This window comes from Pholis gunnellus, assembly GCF_910591455.1.
Source record: "Pholis gunnellus genome assembly, chromosome: 20".
Classification (NCBI taxonomy): domain Eukaryota; kingdom Metazoa; phylum Chordata; class Actinopteri; order Perciformes; family Pholidae; genus Pholis; species Pholis gunnellus.
The window spans coordinates 10,180,093-10,200,501 of NC_136547.1; the positions used below are offsets into that span (position 1 = coordinate 10,180,093).

Consider the following 20,409-nt stretch of genomic DNA (forward strand, 5'->3'; position numbering starts at 1 on the left):
AGAGAGTAGATATTTTTGTGTTGCTCTGTTAATTAAGCCCTTATTATACGGTGCAGAGCGAACACACTATGCAGAGATCCTGTGAGCCCAGATCAAATTCAAAGCAAACTAATAAGACAGTTAGTTGCAATAGAATCTGGATAATTAAGAGTATATATATTTTTTTATTTTGCTGCGGAACAAAGTACCTCCTAAATTACACTATATGACAATGCAATCATTTCCACTATGTGTGCGTTCTCTTTGTCCTTTCATTCAACTCTGTGGTTTTTCATTATGGGCACAATCAGCACACAAAGATGTTTTATTGTCAACTAATCCGATAATAATAATAAATAAAAAAAACAAGAAGCCAAGCAACTTCTTCCACTCTTAAAACCAGACTGCGCAGTCAGAATTGCCTTTACTAAGATAAACATTTGCAGACTTTTATAAGCCATGTGGGAGCGGCCCGTCTGCTTTTATTGTTTCCTGTGCAGGATTAGGAAGAACGCTCGTGTCGAGGGCTTCCTATTGCTCGTCTGTTTCCCTCCGGGTCTAATGAGATACCTTACAGCTGTGTCTTTTATCTAAAACATTGTTAAAGTTAATGTTTTGCTGGATGGTGAGCCAGGAGAGTGTACACTATACGTCTGACTGTGATCTCACTAATAGGAACTCACACATCTCTGTGCATACTTTGATACGTAAGTGGTTATAATCTAGAGCTGCCGCGCTTCGGTTGTCAAAAGGCCATGAGACAAACATTAATTAAGCCACAATCCTTCCCTGTTCAGCTGGTTTTGCTTTGAGGATTCCTATTTCCCTCAGAGAGTTATAATGTAGTACCGCTACATAATATTCAGCCTGGAATATAAAACAGAGAGATAATGTTTCAGGCTTAGCAAAGCCTCTGTGGGATTGATAAAAATCAGAAATCCAAATGGAGCTCAGCCATGTAGGTGGCTTTTACTTTTGATCAATTTGTAGATTTAAGCGAAACACTGCCAGAAGCCTTTCATCACGGCTTAAAGTGCAGACAAATCGTGTCAGGGAAGAACGCCCCTCCGGGTAGCCTTAGTCAGCACATTACTTTCAGAATAGAAAACAAGGGCACTTGTAAAAGGAGTAGACGCAAATGCACAGCTTTAACGTTTCCTGCTAATCAGCTCAAGATGTTTTTTCGAAGGATCGAGGGAGATGGAGGCTCCCCAGAGGTGAAGGGACCAGATAAACAGGCACAATAATAATTATACAGAGAGTTTTGGTGGGAGGTTGTGGAAAGTAGGTACTGACTGTTTCTTTAAATCATGCGCTGCAAAACTTGTGCCAAAGTGTGCCAGCAAGAGAAGTGTGGTAACCCACTTACGACAAGAAATCAGCTCACATGAACACTCATCTCAGGTTGGAGCCGTGCTCACACAGGAACGAGTTGTTCTTTGTATTTTACAGTATATAATTCATCCATAAGTTGAACATTCACCACTTTATCTTGAAGCTGTCAATGGTCGACTGAGTCACGTGTGACTTCAGATAGATTTTGAAAAAGAATAAGCCTTGAGAATCCTGATGGCACTAGCGAGTGTCTTTAATCTGCTGACTCACATTGTCAAACGCAAAATAAAAACAGCTGGTGGAGCATAAAAACAAAACTAAATTACAGTGGTTGTTAGACGCACTGAACTTTTCCCTCACAGGAACAAAAAACCTGAGCAGTAAAATTACTGCTGACATTCTGAAAATGCTAAATGTTCTTTGCACAAATCACCCACAGGAAGAGCGAGCAGAATATTTTAACACATTTATTAGAAGCTATGAAATGACAGTGATATATATTGCTAATTTCCTCACAGTACCTGAGCTGAATCTCTGCATCTTTACACCTCGTTGTGGTCGGGTGTCGGTCTGAATGTGCATGTTGCTGGGACAGGTGATGGCTTATAGGGAAAATGGAAAATCCTTGTGAAGCAGTGATCTAGCGATCATCCCTCCTATCGCTCTCACCTCATTTCCTGTCACCTCTGTGGTGTCGGCTATCAAATGAAGACAAACATTCCTGAAGGACGATTCAGCAACCATCACGGGCATTTGCAGGACTGTCTGTTTATTTGAAACTGTTATTTTTTACTGTCTTTTATGCCATTTTAAAGGGGACATATCGTGCTAATTTTCAGGATTATACTTGTATTTTGGGTTTCTAGTAGAACATGTTCACATGCTTTAATGTTGAAAAACACATTGATTTTTCTCATACTGTCTGTCAGACTACACCTGTTTTCACCTTCTGTCTGAAAAGCTCTGTTTTAGCGCCTGTCTCTTTAAGCCCCCCCCTCCTGAAAAAGCCCAGTCTGCTCCGGGCTTTCTAGAATAAATATGGTGCAGCTTTTCAAAAGTAGCTCTCAAGCTGTGGGTGGAGATACTCAGATGTGGGGCGGTATATTCTAATGAGTCTGCATGTTAGATTGTAGGAGGAGCAAAATCTGAATGGCTTGTTGAATCACATGTTTTCTGATCAAAAGAGCCCACAAAAAAAACTGACTGGGTTGTCTTATTTCACGGTTTGTGGGTTGCGAGGTTCTCCAGATACCCAAAATGTCTGTGCACAAGCATTGAAAAAGTATGTTTGTCATTGTATGTCCCCTTTAAATGTATTTGAGACAGAAAAATCTAAATCAAATGTATTGCTAATGCAGACCCATACATTTGATGTTAATAATTCATAGAAAACATGAGCAAGCCATTTTTTATATATCTTGCATGCATTTTTGGATCCATTCTGTACTGTAATATTATATGGTGACACACATAGGCAACTCTAATGGGTTAAGTTCAAATTGACCTGCAGAGGCACGAGAGTGTGGAGATGAGACTGAGCTGCACTGAAAAGCTCAAGGGAGGCTAATGGAAGATAGATGGCCACATGACGAAGGAGTGAGAGGACGACTGTGACCTCGTCACTCAGCTTCTGGGTGAACTGAAACTGGATAGTGATGGAGAAAACAAAAATGGCTGCCTATAATGGACCATTTTCTGTCTCAAGAGCACAAAAACAAACTGCAAAAAGGACTCATTCACAAAGATCCACTCCCAGCTCCGTCCCAAGCTGCCCACCACATCAATATTGTATTATACTGAGGCCCGAATTTCTTGTTTTCACTTCTCGATGGCTCCATAACACACAGGATTCCCTGACTTCATCTTTATGAGGTCATTTAGGGGCTTTCACTTTCGAAAATAAGATGTTTTTGAGATGTGTCTCAAAACTGGTGCTGAAGACGTAGTCGCGGCTGATTCAACAATGTTTGTCAGAAAAATCAAGGAGGAGTTACACTGAAAACTGCAACCACGTCTTTGCTCTCGAGAAAATAAAATGTTACCTTTGCACAAGCACACTAGAGCTTTAAATACATGTTGCAATGCGTCGGGATTAAGCCGCTTGTCAGCAAGCCCTCTTTTTCCAATAGATAGTACGACCCACACACACACACACACACACACAGAGCAGAGCACACAGGGACATCAGACTGCGGCCTGTTTGAGAAAACATTAAAAGCATGCCATCGCTCATGTGTCCAGCGCTTCATCAACTGATAATGCCTGTGCTCCATTATTTATCGTTCTGCTCCGTCTCCTGCCAGTCGTAGTAGCTTCATGGTACTGCTGATGTGTGTGTATGTGTGTGTGTTCAACTATGTGAAACTACATACTGGTCTGTGCAGCACCATCTGATTTCATTCGATAACAGTGTGGATACATTAGTATGATGTAGAGGTCGCAGGTATTTGACATGATGACACACAGACCACGGCAATAAAGTGAGACTCTACCCCAACCTGAGTATAATTTTGGACCCGGTCTGACTTGGGTTTCTGGGTTCAGGACATGGCTGTACAGGTTACGATGCCGGACGAATCAGTCGACTCGGGGGAGTTGGTGGATTCTGGTACCAGGCAAAGATCACGCTCGAAATGTGTAAGAAATCCAGCCAGGTGACCTTAAAACTGGATCAACATTCATGTGTCAGTGGTGGATTATTTCAAAAAGAATAAAAAATATGGGGAGACTAAAGTAGATAAGTAGCCTGAGGTGAATCCAAGCAGCTGCTATATAATTCTAGTCTTCTTCTTCGTTGGTTGTTAATCTCATGAATCGCCTTTGCAAGCTGTCTGATGGGTTCAAACAGAAGGTGGTTATATTTCAAAGTGATGTTCAAGGGCGTAGAGGTACACTCACAATTCACTATCGCTCCACCTTTTCCGTCTCCGTTAATCTGAAGAAATAACTGCAAACCAAAAATCTTGGCTGATCCACTCAGAAAAGCCCACAGCTCTTAACACCAGAAGATGATGCTCAGGCAGACAGTTAAAGGCCGGACACGCACGGAAATTTAAACAGCCACAGGTTCATCTGTAGAGCAGCCCCAAGCAGTACAGCTGCCTGAGATGATATAGCGTTACAGAGTTTAAACACTCAACTACAAAAAGACGAGTAAATATCTCTTCCCAAACACATTATCCTCTGGGAACCTTTTAACAAACTTGACAAACGGAGACACAAAACAAACAAAGGAAGAGGAAGAAAGAAAAAAAAACATGATTTGCATTCACTGCAGGGTCTGAATGTGGAGCGTGGCAAGGGTAAAAGCAGCACTGGGACTCGATTGAAGTAATGAAAATTAGCAAGCCTCGCTGCTTGCTGCTTCGCTGCGTGAATTCTCCCCCTTAAGAAATAAACAAATAAACAGTGAACGTAGTGAAGCACGAAACCCCCAAAGAGCCTCCTGAGCTGTGGAGTCCCAGACATCCAATACCAACCATGAACCCCACCCTTATTACCACCCATCAAAGCAAGACAAACACCCCCCCCCCCCCCCAAACACCAATACACTGTCTGCTTTTATTGGCAACCTGACATTGGTTAAATTCTCAGGACAGGCTGTACTTTAGGAACAGCCAGGCGTGAAAATGAGACCATCAAATGTACACATTATTTCTGAGGGAACACAGAGGAGCTATACGTCTCTCTTGGCTTCATGTGTTGGAAAAAAAAAGAGCAGTCTGTACAATCTATCATCCAAGTTGCTGCCGTCTGTGTTTGTGTGTTTTGTTTATGCTCCTCAATAAAGATAGGTCTTAAAATGGTGCCACCTGACAGCCGTGAGTTACCTTTAAAACTATTTTCCCCAAAGAGGTCAGGACCCATGTTGGCTCGCTTTGGTGTGCAGACGAGGTTTGGACTGAGCGAGCTCAGCTGTAACAATACAGTCAGTTTCCCCATTGAAATGAATGAGCACATGGTGTTTTTTGAAGCTGTAGTTCGCAGCGGTGATAGATGTTCACAATGATCCAGTCATTCATTTACACCGACTTCTTTTTCTCGTGAGACAGCTTAAGTGGTCCATCAAATTAAGAAAACAGTGTTTTTCAATACTGGTTCCCATTATATGTTATCAATCGACATCATGCTTTTCAAAGTAAGGTGGCTCATATCTAACGGTGCTGACAGCGCTAACTGTGGCAAAGCGTGCTGACAGAGCTAACCGTGTTTACCTGAGAGGGAACCAAAGTGTGGGAGCTTCGTTCCACCACAACGCTCTCCGTCACGACGGCGTGATCAGCTTTAACCGTCGTCGTATGACAGCACTGCAGAGCGGCAGCCGTGCGCTAACCAGTGTGGCACGCTCACATGCACGAACATTCCCGGCCATGTCAACAAAGCAAGGAGAAGCTCAGATAACGACACACACACACAGAGGGAGACAATACTCCACTACGTCTTAACATAGCAAATAGTTGTTTGCTGCCATATTTATGTTCAGAATGTTAAATACATTGCTCCTTAATTGCACGAACTGTCAGTTTACATGACAACCTAACAGCTGGGGTTGTGAACCTGCACTTTGGAAGATGCAGTGACAAACAACAAAAACACAACCGGTACCGCCACAAGCCATTACTGACTATTCCCACGGTTTGTTCCAACTTTGCCTTATTAGCTCTGTGTTAGCTATCAGATTAAACAGCCTTCAGGTCACAGTCAGTCACCCTGACTGTGACCTGAAGGCTGTTTAATCTGATAGCTAACACAGAGAGTCGCGGTCATTCAGGGCGTCAGACAGTCTGCTGTTAAGGCCACTGTTATAAACCTGCATGTCGAGGTGAGATGACTCTGTTGATGGAAACTCGTGTAACGGCACCAGTTAACCCAAACACAGACTGACCTCAGAGCAACGACTATGAAGGACATCAAGAGATTCCTTCCTTGAGGTCTATAAAGGTGGAAACCTGATTTATGGAAATTAAAACAATTTATTTTAACAGATAACTGGCAAAACATACGTTGTGTGACTTTAAAGGATTAGTTTGCCATTTGGGAACATATGCCTATTTACTTTTTTACTGATGTTTAGATGAGAAGATCGATAACATTTTCCTTCTAAACTCACTATTTTTCAGCAAAAGTCATTAAATAGTATAAAAACTAAATCAATCCTAAGAAAGTAAGAGAAGTCTGTTCCTACACAGGAAGTAGCTTCAACAGACTTTAGTGCACCAGGGACACACCGCATTTACAGTAAGAGATTCTGATGTTTCTTTAGCAAATGATTGCCTGAAATAGACAAAACACACAATGAAAACCCGATGATGAACAGCTTTGTGAAAGCGTCGAAGAGGAGATTTTCCCTCCTCAGTTAAAGCTCCTTCACGTCAGAGAAGACCGTCTTCAAATCCATTCAGCTCACTGCTGGTTTGGAAGATTTCAGCTCGGCGTCCACAGTCTCTGCCCTCTGAATAAGAAGGCGTTTCTCATGTCCACACAGAGTGTTGGAGGCAGGTGAAGGCAATGCGTGTGTGCTGAGTGATGAGAGGAGGAATGACGGGGTGTTTGTGCCGTGGACTGCTTTTCCATTCTGCAACAACAAATGAGCCTGAGAGAGCGAAAACAATCAAGTGTGTCGACTGTGTCCCTATATGTAAATGTCTGTGTGTGAATGATTACAGCTGACGATCAAAGCTACCTCCCTCCTCGACTGAGAGACTCTGAACCCGAGATGATTAGAAGCCACAGGAAGACTTAACGAGCTGTCTAAGCCCAGGTGGCCGCCATCATTATAACTGAACGCCTCGATACTGTGTGCAGGCCCGGGCGCCATAACACGGGGACACGGGTAATGCCTTTCATTTACATAGGCACAAACACAAGCCGAACCCGGCTATTCATCTCAAGCAGCTCCACTAACCCCTCAAAACTGTGGGAGGCCGGGTTCATTTCCTGTTCTGGTCTCTCCGAGGTCAAGTTTACGAGGATCCAGCCCCACGAAGAAGGTAGGTGAACACCTGAGGGCTGAGCTTAATTTGATATAAAATATTAAAAAGACCCCTTCTAGTCTTTTGTTTTCATTACGAAACATCCACTCTTCCAGGGAGATTTATAATTGCTCCAGGGAAGCATCTCCAGAGTATTCTTTGTTTCAGCTCAACAGAGGACTTTATCGATTCATTCTCTTTATATTAGTTGGCTTCCTTACTAGACAGGAAGGTTTACTGTGTGGAGCTGCACTGATCTCGACTGAGTCACAATAAAGTCTGGATTCAGTTGGAAGATGACGACGACGATGGCAAACTTTGATTCCATTGCGTTGCATGGCCTTCCATGAAATAACATTGAATTATTGATATATCATATAACACAGAGCTTAAACATAAAGCCTTTTTTTCAGTGCACTTTGTATTCACGTCCCTTTTTTTACTTTAATATCTGTTGCATGACTTCGCTTATCACAACCTGAAATGATAGATACTGACGACGTTTACACAAAATATTGCGGTTTCTGCCCTTATTGCCAGAAAGAACTCCTACCAAGCTATTCGTGGCTAATAAAAAAAGAAATATTCCACTAATATTCCTGATTACCTGCAGCCGTGCATACTCCGAATAGCCTAAAACACACCCGCCACGATGTACGTCTTACGTCTTACGTCTTACAACTTTGATTGTCCAACTGCAGTTCCGTGGTGTACTCTTGTCACTGTTTTGCAAAACCGTGTTCTTCAAGCTACTCTTTATACGGCTCTGCACGAGAACAAACTCCAAAGTCATAAACAGGCAAGCAGTCCAAAGAATGCTCCTAAAACCTGAACAACATCGGCAAATTCCACGTCTTAGTCGGAAAATACTACATTCGGAATAAGGTCAAAAACAAGACAAAGCCTCGATGGGCAAAGATTCATCGGACCACTCTAGAGGGTCGTGAGACTAGAGTTTCCCATCGTGATTACGACTTGGACTTGAACACTATTTAAGAATCGGAAACTAGTAATGACACAAACACGGCATCTTCTGCCCAAACAGGTGCAACAGAAAGACCAGAGAGATGTCAATCAAGCACAGTCTGTACATTCCCACGCAGCACCTCAGCTGAGGCGTGTTAACAGCAAACACCTGTGTGGGAGGATCATGAGTGTGTTGGGCTTCTAATGCTGCCTAATGACACATTTAAACAGGTGCTCCGGGGATTTACTGTGGCGTTGCACATCATCCATTCATTTGGGGAACTTGCAAGAGACGGACAAAAATCAGATGAACATAAAAAAGCAAAGTAATGCTGACTTTAAGTCACTTCTTTGGCTCAAACTCCAAAACCCCTGCATGCTACACTTCCCATAATGCAACTGGATAGTCTTTCATTGATCTTCTCACCTCCAGTTTGTTCAGCAAACTTTCAGTTATACGTCTCTTCCAGACTTTAGAAAACTCCCCCAGAGCCACAGAAGAGGAAATAAACATTGTAAGACACTATATTTTCAGTTTTTTTCTCTGATTCTGAAAACACAAAACGGCATACAGTTGCATCTCTCTCTGCTAATGAGCTCGGCGTGACTCAGCACCTACCTCTATCTGGGAGCTGTTGTCTGTTTCCTCTGCAGACAGCAGGCCTGGGAAGCCCTCGGGCTCCTCCCGCTCAGGATCCTGGTCCTGCTCCTGACTGGCCCTGTTACTGTCCATGTTGCGAGGTTTTGGGGGAAGCCATCTCCTCCACCGGTGACTGTACAGCTTCACGTCCACTGCCGCGTCCTCGTCGCCTGCCTGCCCCTGCACGTATGAGTAAGAGACCCCTGGGGAGACGGGAAATCAAAAGTGTGAGTAAAAGAAAACATCAGCGTATGACCCAAAGCCAAAGTTGTAATTGCATGTCAATAAATGGAAAGTAGGTCACCAAGCCTACTAATCATGCTCAATAAGTTTTCAACTTTATTGAGCCCTGTGTTAGCCCGAAAGGGAAAGTGTTTTGCCACGTAATGTAAATTGGTGGCATGTACGAACAAGATAATTAAATGCAACACTAATATTTGTGTTTTCACGAAGGCAATAGGCAAATTATAGAGGCGGGGACTATTCAAGCCATTAATCTTGTGCCTCTCCCTCATAACTCACTGTCTCTGTGGACTTTTCTCATTGCTCTGGGGAGAAATCTCACTGCCTGAAACAGATGCACATTAGCGATGACTCAGCAGCCACCACACAGACCAGAGGGCCACGGTCACACACAATCATCCCTGACCCCGTCTGAAATGAGACGCTGGTGAAAGGTGAGAAATGGTTCCGTGTTAATGTAAACACTGACTCGAATTAACGGAGCCTGAGACAGACGGCGAAATGTGCTGCGTCATTATAAGAAATGACGAGTCCGAAAAGCACCAAGCAGATCATCAGAATTCCTTTTTCCTTCTAAAGGTTGTGAAAAAAATACTTTCAAACCAGAATTATTTTTTTTCCGTTCAACAAAGCTTTACGGTGCTCCTTCTGACTGCCTTCAGTTTAAACGGTTTGTTTCAGTTTGTTTAGATTGGCGCTGAAACAACCGGACCAAGACCCTCGGAAAAGGTGGGTCTCTGTCTTTGCAGTGTGAAACACAAATTCAAAAGCTAATCTGTGACATTGGTGTACTGATCGTGAAGTCTCAAGTAAGAAATCTGAAGTGCAATGTAATGTATATATTATGTATGTATATATAATGCAAGATAATCTAATAACAATGGTCAGTCGATGAGAAAGTGAAAAGGTGTGGCGTTTGTGTCTTTCCCAATAGAAAGTCAGTGATCTATAATTTAGAAACCACTAAGTATACTACGGTACAAGAAGCCTGATATTAGTCCTGTTTCTAATTCATTATTCTGGACATTTGAAGTCTAGTTCCAATCTCAAATAATAACTGTCACAATCAGTGACAAATAAGCGCATAAGCAGTTATGTCACCAGAATGTGATTTGTGTCCATGTTATGTTGAAAAAAGGGAAACTGTCTTATCAATAAATCATGTTTCAGTCCATATGTCTTGTACACCTCTTGGTTTGTTTAGAACAAGCCAGTGTGAACATGAAACAGACCTAAAATAAAAATGATTTCTTTTAATGAACCGAACTACAGGTGTGAATGTTATTGTAGTATAAACTAAAGAGCTGTTTATGATGTCTCAGCAACCACCTGTCTGCAACAGATTTATAGCATCACTTTTAATTAATTATGGGGGTTTTGAAGTCTTTTAGTGCTGCATTTCAGTGATGGAAAGTATTTACTCAAGTACTGTATTTAAATTCAATTTTGAGGTACTTTACTTGAGTATTTAAATTATATAATACCGTTCTTTTATAAAATATAGTTTATTTTGGTATTTTCTACTCCACTAACTACATTTATCTGACACCTGGAGTAACTAGTTGGTTTATAGATTTCTACATTTACAAACAAAACATTCAATCTATTTATAAAACATGATACTGTGATCCAACGGTACATACAAACTGTGCTCCACCAGCATCAGGAACAATATTCCAATATAGTATAATATAATATAATAAAATCTCTGAAAGGGACCCTGACAAATACTTTTACTTAAATACTTTACGTACTGTTGCTGTTAATACATTTGTACTTTTACATTAAACCTGACCAAGACTGCACGTTCTCCACTTGCTTACATGAGTTCCCCACTCGCGTGGATCAGAGTTGCTAAATGTCGTGTAGGTATGAATGAGAGATGGTCTGTTTATCCGTTAGTCCTGTGATTGACTGCAGACTTGTTTCCCTGCCTTCAGGCGGATGCTCGGCATGCTCGGATAAGCTCCTGCTCCCCATGACTCTAATAGGATTAAGCGGTTCAAGACAATTAGTAATAAACTTAATTTTTATAGCACTATTCCAAACGCAAAGTTTACAAAGTGCTTGCATGCTGTTGCAGCGATGCAACTTGTTTTGGCTATAGAACAGAAAATACTGCCGATTGCTTCTTTTTATGAGACGGAGGTCACCGGGTTTTCCACTCCTTTCCCGTCTTTCTCTTTTCCCCAACGTTCACATTTCATCCTCCTCTCTCCTCCTCTCCCTGGGCCCCCGACCAGTGGTTCTCATGAGACGAGGAGGGAGCAAGTGGAGGGGCTTCAGATGCTAATTCCCCCAAAAGTGGAAGCTGACAGACTCACTTTATAATGCGCAACAGCAAGGCAAGAAGCAAAAGAGAGCAATCTGCACGAAGAGACGGGTGTTGATTCACACGCAGAAGGCTCATGCACGGAGTATGAAAGAGAGCTGAGTGCAATTTGCAGCAAATTGTTTTTGGAGCCAAATGAAGAACAATTAAAAGTTAGTGCTCACCTTCAATCAGTAATGTCGAAGACAGAAAAACCAAGCCGGAAATCATTTTAACGTTCACTTTAAGACAGATTACATATAAAAACATTTTATCTTCAGTAGGTTCGACTACTGTAAAGGTGTCTCTCTAAAAATTGCAGTCTTTGCAGAATCAAGTTCTCTTTCGTGTGCATCATCTCAGTCTCGTTGTTTGGTGTCTGCAGCAGCTCCCCGGGCCAACTATTCGCTCATTCTCACCGTACCACTAACACTTCCTGACACTCACTCTATCCCTAATGGTCATTAGTCACACCCGTGTGTACAAAGTATCCCAGGAAAACTTCCTGTCAACAGCAGTTATACACTCTTATCCAAGAGGCACCTAAACATTTATTTTCGTCCTGCAAAGGATCTTTGTCAGTTCCTCAATATATACGATGGAAAGCTGGCGAACAGCGGATGCTTTAAAATACACCATGACCACAACATAGGGACTTTGGATAAATGGCCGCTCTTTTCCCAGCGTGTCCCAATGTGAACGCCCATGATGAGTCACCTTTTCAAGGAGCACATGCACCTGCATTTCTCTTGTGAACACCACCTCTGGTGTTGGTGATTCAGGGGGCAGCAGACTTTCTTATTATCCAGGGGTAATTCTGGGTCTTTTGTCAAGCATTTGGGAAGGGCACTGAGGTCAGACCCCTGAGGGACACCTAAAATAACCTCCCAGCAGGACGAGGCTGCTCCTCAGTACGAGACTGTTCCTCGCCTTTTGTGTGAAGGGAAATCTTTCCCCTCTACTTTTCTTTCAGTGAGCCTGAAAGCCCCCGCATACCTTCACCCTGACTCTGTCGAGCGGCCTTGTTGGCCACACTCACGCCTGTCAACACCTCTGATTCACAAACACCGGAGGGACTGTAATTTGGTTCCACCTAAAACCTTTCAAGGTCGTTTAGGGGGGTCATAAAACCGCAGAATAAAGGTGCTGTCTGCACCCCTTCTTTCATTCAGCTTCTGCTTGTTTTCCCCTCTCAGTTCCCACCTGACTCAGTGTTGCTGACAGGAGACTGCCACACATGACTGGAAAGTAAAGGAGGTGGAACGCTTCATTGCATTTCTGCATGCTAGTGTGTGTGGTGTGCATAATTTGAGCAGAGAAAAAGTCACAACCCTCGACGGTTTCTTTGCCTTTTTACCTCTGGGTGTCGGAGCGCTTAATTTAGTGCCCACTGAACGCTGCTTTATCAGAGTAAACGCTGGAGGACCATCTCTCTCAGGCTCTGTGCAGATCAAGTCACCAGGGTTAACACGGATTAAGTTGATGTAACTATTGCTGACGGCTTTTTGTTCTTTTTTTAAGTTGTGCTCATCGTAGCTTCAAAACAAGAGTCAAAAACTAAATCAGGTCTTAGATAATCGGTGTGATGAAAGGTCCTCTTGTTAGAGTAGAACACATTCTTCGAGGAGGAGCAGACAATGTGATTAACAGTGTGGCTCCAGATCGCGAGAAAGAACATCGCAATTTTTCCTCCATTCAGCGCGTCTTGTTTTGTTCATTAGCAATGATTCATTGGGAACATTTGTCAGGAGAAGCACTCAATCACTCTCACACACACACACACACACACACTCTGAAGGAACTTCGTAATGCCAGCAAACAATGATGCTCTCAGCAAAACTTGAGCATAACAACACAAAACCGTTAAGCACTTTTCCTTTAAAAAGGGTCAATTCACCCAAATGACCCAATAGTCATAGTTTAATAGTAACGTCGTTCATTGAACCGGCCCCTCCAAATATTTCCATTTTGAGTGTAGTCAGGAAAGATTTGTTGATGCACATACCGTTTAATCTGGTAATTTTTCTCTTTGCGCTAACACACTCCAGGTTAAGTCTATAAAATGTTAGAACATCGTGAAAAACACAATTTCCCGGAGACTAATGTGACGTCTTCAAATTGCTTGATTTGTCTGACAAACAGTCACCAGCATCATTTTGTGACAGTGAATATTCATGTTTCTTATGTGCCTCAAATCTCAGTGTGAAAGCCTCTGTAACCTGCTACACGACGGCTTCTCAACAACGTCCTGTTTCTCTCAGTGAAAGCATGTGTCTTGACCCAAAAACAGGGGGCCCGCCTGAAGTATTGAATGAACCACATACCACAACATAATCGAACTTGAAATGCCCACCCTAATCCAATCATATGCCTGGGTCCAGACCTCATCGACTCATTGTTTCAGCATTAGAATGAATCAGCGTTCTAAGAAACCAAAACATCTCAAGTCGACATGTGAGGTTGGAGCCTGAATGAGTGTTTGACACAACAGGCAGCTTTCAATTTATGGCTCTTCACGAGCCAAATTATGTTCAGGCTCATCTCAGAGCACCAAACACTGAGGCTCAAACATGTTAAAAACCCTGACAGAGTGTTATCAGCATTGACTGACGCTACAATCATGAGGCAGATAAGCTCAGAAACTCAATATGAAGTTAACGATGAATTAATAAACTGGGTTTAATAGGAGACTGCTGCTGGTTTGATCTTGTGACGGACAAGACGAGAGCTTTTTAAACAAGCTTTTTTTTTTATCTCATTCTGTGTGTTAATAGATTATAGATCGCTAACAGCAGACAGGCGACACGCTTGATTTTCATATTAGTTGAAATATTGAAATGCACAGCATGTGTGATGCCAAGGGATCCAACTGCAGACCCTTTAAAATCTCTGTCTCCTGGGGTGGAGAGACGCATTAAACATTACTCCACTCAAATTCCAGACATGCAACTTTCTGAAACTATTACAGTACGCAGAGCAAAGTGCGCTTCTCTAACCTGCCGGAGCTTGCTTTTTACACATCCTCTTTTGAAAGTGCAGCCTGTCATTAGGCAGACACATAAAGTCTAGAAGCTGACTGCAGGAGAAAGTTGAACACAGGTAGACAGAGAGGCAGCAGCAAGACATCCAGTCCATCCATTCAAACAGTCCTCATAAAGTTCAGATGAACAGCGCGATGACAGAGGACATTGAAATAGATTAAATGCGAGATGCATCTAAATCTCAGATTATCAGTGCATGAGACGAGATTAGACAGAAAATTAAACACACACACACCAAAAGCATACAGAAAATTCAATGAATTTCCCTCCAGGGGCATCAAGTGAGCGTCCTGCTTGTCGTGCACGCTCCATTACACCAGAGATTTTGTTTTGCCAACAATTAGTCACATCTTTCTAAGTCGGAGCACTGCTACGCAAACATCCCCTGAGGTTCAGATTAGGACTGCAGATAGAGACGCGTGTCTCGTTCTGAAACATGCTTGTTGAGGATTTTATATTTAAATTTCTATGTACAAAGCGGATTTCTCACTTCAGTAACCCAGAGATGCATCTCGGCCTCCTTTAGATAAGAGACAAAGACACATTTGAAATTGAGGAAAACCGCTATCGTACATCTGCATGTGCTACATTGTCATGTAAACAATGACTTTGCACTGAACTTTGATCCTTCTATAACTACATCGGAAAAGGTTCCTGGCAACATCAGAATACGTAAACAAACCATGAACACTATGTAACACTGTGTGGCGAGCAGGCGCTCTTGAATGTCACTAAAATGAGAAACGTGGCAGGTGTGATAGGAGGGCTATAAATAGAAGCCATTCTAATAGAAAACAATAGAGTGCTGCAGGGTTGGTGTGTGTTTGTAGGCCAACATGGAAGTTAGCATCGCATTGTTTCCTTGGATCAAAAAGCCAGTGGTATTTTATCCATTGTATTTGGGATTATTGCAGAAAATAAATTTGCTGGCAAACGCAAATTTATGATACTTGTGAGATTTTTTGAAGTGTGAATGTAGACGCCAGAGGTAAAAAGCGTATACAAACAATACGTTGCGGTGGCATGACTTCACGTCACCACCGCTGAGCTAAAGGCGGACTAGTGTTCGACAAGAAGACGTTTAGTCGTCTCATTTAGACACTTGTTAGTAACTGCCTTTTCTAAGACACGTAAAGTCTGCAACATTTTACAAAAGGGTATTTATTGATGTATTTTAAGTTGTAGAACAAAAGGTTCTGAAGCTTGGGTTAACCACTGACCGAATTTCATGCATCTGACCAAAAACTGATTAAAAAAACCCATTGACTTTGAGAAGAGGGAACCAAAAGTACAAATATGTTGACTTATTTCTGGGTTGCCTCAACCTAACCAATAGAGTGCTGCATTCCTGCAGCACTCTATTGGTTAGGTTGAGGCAACAAGGGAGTGTTTGTATGCGATTTAATAACATTACGTCACATAACTTGAAATAAATCAATGCAGACTTTTTGGTTTCACACGAGACACAAAAGCCGGTCTCCTGGGGGAAAGTCCTGTGTCATTGGACCCGTGTGGACCTTATTGCTTCTTATACTAACTTCTTTACTCGCGCCATCACTACGGCCACGTGGAGCATCACAGTTTGGACAACGGACCAAGCTGCCATATTTGACAAGTTGGACTTAACGCTGACCTGCTATATCTATATCAGAAAGGTTCCTGGCAACATCAGAATATGTAACAAGACAGGAACAAAATAATGTCTGACTAACTGTGTGACGAGCAGGCGCTCCTGTATGTCGCCCAAATGAGAAAAGATCCAGGTGCGAAAGAAGCTCTATAAATAGAAGCCAATTTTTTAAGTCTCAAAAGTGTTAATTACAATCTGCCGAGTATGGAAGGTGGAGGGAATTCATTAGAAGAAGACTAATGTTGCGTTCGCGGTGCTCGGGGTAACATGGTGCCCATGAGGTGGTAGAGTGTGTCCAGCTTCAGGTTCAGCGATTTTTAATCAAGACTTTAACCTTAAAGAACATAATTGTTTTTAAGCGGGCGTTAGAGAAAATTGCTAATTTCCCTTCCAAGCATCTGCTGTAAACAACTAAATACACTGGACACAAAATCCAAGCAGGCTAAGCCACAAAGCACCCAGAAACATCCCCGAGCACACAGCATCAAACCCCAAAACACAGGGTTTAAAGTGCCGGAGTAAACCATCACGGAGTCTGCTGTCACCGCCGCGGCTTTCTTTCTGTAATTGGTGGTTGTCTTGGCTCTGGCGTTGGTCAGTGCAGGAAGTTATACAAAAATGCTTTGGCAAAGAGACAAACAGTCACGCGGGGAGGGCTGCAGGCAGTCAGCAGGCAGCGGGATCACGAAGAGAATTGCGCTTCCTGAGTGACACAGGCGTTTAGGAATTCAGGATTCCAGTCAGGCACCATGTCTGTCTCATATTTCAGGAGATTGAGTGATTGACTGCAGGACTGTGAAGCGTGGCTGCTGGCTCTCATTCCACTTTTCAACTCTGCGAATGAGCAGCACGGCTCCGGAGCCCCGAGGCTTTGAATCACTCAACCAGGAGAGAGCTCGGGCCTGGCAGGCGATGTATCACTGGACCTCCTATAACAGGTTATTTCTCCTTCCTCCAGTACAGACCATTACCTGAGGTAATATTACTGTATTCTTGCAGGTCGCCGGCTAGCCAAAACCGTCTTTGCACAGACAAAAGCCCAGCATCTCTCACCGTCTGCCTAAATGTCTCCATGAAAACACAAGATCTGTCCTTTCACTGTTCCCACACAGTCCTCTTAGTGCTTGCTTAACAGACCTTAAAATTGGAAATGGTCACATCTGTACAGAAGAATAGAGAGGGATCAGCAGGAGAAAAGCCTGCACTTTTATTCTGATACGCCATATCACAAACAATAGCCTTTATCCTCTGGGCTCACCCACTCTTCAGTTGAGCTATTGTGGATGGAAACACACCTACACACCGAGCATCTGAGACGTACTTGACACAATAATCACTCTTTTTGTCCACTAGTGACCCTCCAAGGGTTGATCTCTTCATCATTTGAGGTACACTTTTTGTACATGCAAGATCTTTTTGGCCAACGACACATCTGCTGATGATGATTAATATTTGAAGATACATTTCACAAAACACAGATGGGTTGGCTTGAACGCCATAACTACAGTTCCACTATTGCTTTGTCAATAAAAAAACAATCTTCTCCTTTTATTCAGTATCAAATCAACAAAGTGATAATTAACTGTACATTAATGAGTACAGGATCTTCTAATTGATAATTCAGCATAGTTTCAATAGTGCCAATTTGCCCAAATACAAACAAATGAAGGATAAAAAAAACACAGCGCCGACAGCTACAGGAGCACATTTGTCTAAATTTTGTTCGAGTGAAACTTATTTGACTTTGACAGCGTATTAAAATCCGGTACATCGTCCTTAGAACCTGCACTGTTTTTGGTGAAAGCACTTTTTAAAGTTGGACCCTCATCTTGTTGTGAGCTACAGAGACATTTCAAACTAGATTATTTTAGAACAGGAGTAAGGATCATTTGAGCCATGAATGTACTCGTCTACACTGAATGAAAATTATTCAATTTGCTGGTTTGTTTCAAGTCTGTCGTCTCTTTTATGTGACTGTTTTTATGTTTTTTTTTACGTTATCTGTGTTTTTATATGGTGCTTGTGTGATATCTTTGTATTGACCCTTTGTAAAAGAGATTTATAATCTCAATGGGATTATCCCGGCTAAATAAAGGTTAAATTAAGAATATAAATGGATGCAAACTTTGCAAAAAATGAAAAGAAAACTCTTTACATCCAGAACACCATTATCCGGGTACAAATTCATCTTAACATATTGATCGGCACTGGTGCTTTCGACTAATTGACCACCTTTCTGTCACCCTAAAAGCGATCGATCTGAGACAAACAGTGTTCATGTGTGAGAAATAGCACGGCTATGCCAGGCAGCTCCGCTTTAACTGAAGATTGATTCCCTGTCATGTGGACAGGCTTGTTCTAAGTGTGTGTGTAGATGTATATGCATGTGTCTGTAGCGTTTATGTGTGACTTGTCCTGCAGGACGAGATTGATTGACTGAGTGCTGGTGTGAGTGTATTAACTGTGGTTTTTCCACTTTCTTTGTGGGCAAAGGGCTACAGGCGAGGCCAGAAGGGGCCCTTGGGCCTGTCTTCATCCTTCCTAGCAATCCATCAGCATCACCGAGCCTCTCCACCCCACAAAACCTCGCCACCCTCCAACATTCTCTAAGTTGAGCGCTGTGTAAACACACATAGACAGCTCCAACGGCCCAATGGATCTGTCATTTAAAAAAAAAAAAAAGAGAGTCCAGCTGTCGGAGGAGGTCATTTGGATAGCAGACACCTTTGTTGAATGATTTAATCGACAGCTAATATCTGAAAATTACAATACATTCAAAACAGCTAACAGTGGTATTATTAGAGGAAATGTACAGCCAGTGTAGAGTACGCAAAAACGTGTGCACAAAGAAAGCTGATTGTAAAAAGCGTCCCCATGTGCCACTTCCGCTTGTTTCACCCTTACTGAAGAAGACGTGTTTTCCTTGAAGTTTAATCTTGAATTAATATTGCTGTTGGTGTCAATAATCTAGTATCTTTATTTACTCATAAACTAGCTGATATGAATCTTCTAATGTTTAGTCAATGATGCCTCCTTCTTTCTCGGTACAGTGTCTACTAATCCATCATGCCAAATGTAACCAACATCACGTAGTGGGGCTTTTCCAGCACTAAGAGCAGCCCTCATATCCACTTATGAAATTCCTCATAATCAAATTAATTTGCTTCACTTGTGAGTAATAAAAAAAACATGCATTACACATGTTTTTCCCTCCAAGATCTGGATGGTTTCCCAGTGAGGAGATGTAAACATAAAACCCAGATTTTTAATCTTATGCAGAAAATATATATTTAAATGTGCAGGAAAACAAATAAAAACTCCTTAAAAACTCGCCAAATCCCATATCCTCCCACTACAGCCTCCAGGCACACACAAAAGGCAGGAAAACTGAAGATACCGAAAAATCTACAGCACCAGCATCCCACAAGCAGACTCTCTTCTTCTGCTGTACATATGAGCAGGAAAGAAAGAGAGGACCATTCCCCAGGCTTATAGCTGCCAAACCCAGCCCTGCACATCTGTTGACAAACCGTGAGACTCATCCAAGTCACACAGAGTCTGTAATTGCTTCAATCTCTTCCCATTCAGCGGTGGAGGCTTCAGCCACTCACAGGAAATCAATATTAAATATTGTGTACAACACAACCCTGCTCTGCAGAATGAGACCTACAGAGCAGCATGTCACCCAACAGATAGCTGACTCCCTCCAAAAAACAAATCCCATTTTAGAGGGGATTGTGTATTGCATAGAGACATGTGTGTTTTGTTAAGACGCTCCAACTTCCACTCAATAAGAAGTGAACACTGCCAAATATTTGCATTGCTAATTGAATAACAAGATTTCCCCTTTGCCTTCTGTGAAAATGTCTAATTATGGAGAGACAATATTCCATCGGAGCTCTGCTTTGTCTCTTTTCTGACAGGACGAGTGAAAAGCACAAAGGTTCCTTTACTCAAGCAAACTTAATTAATTTGCTTAAATACACAATTCATCAGATTTCTCATTCATTTGAGTCCTGGCACTTCCCACTAGTTGTAATGGCGTCTACAATGACACAGGCGACTGGAAGAGAATCTTCAGCAGACTTGAACAATGTAATAAATTACATTTCCTTCGGTCAATGTCTAAAACTTTTTTATGTGAAATGATTTCCTCGCTGTGATTTGCTGCCTTGGAGATAAGATGTCTAACTATCTCACTGAATACAGCAGCATTTTGTTATTGGGAAAGACAGACAGGTAGTCGTAAAGAGAGGCAGACAGATCGTGCGCGACAGGAGTTTATTGGTAAG

The 20,409-nt window shown here is 42.3% G+C and overlaps 1 protein-coding gene across 1 annotated transcript in view; it reads right to left on the reverse strand.

Annotated features, from left to right (window-relative positions):
- Positions 1-20,409, reverse strand: part of plxdc2b (plexin domain containing 2b) — an 82,876-nt gene that overhangs the window by 37,926 nt on the left and 24,541 nt on the right. The window contains exon 2 of the mRNA XM_079181734.1: positions 8,872-9,095. Coding sequence (XP_079037860.1) covers positions 8,872-9,095 — 224 coding nt within the window. The remainder of the gene's footprint in view (positions 1-8,871; positions 9,096-20,409) is intronic.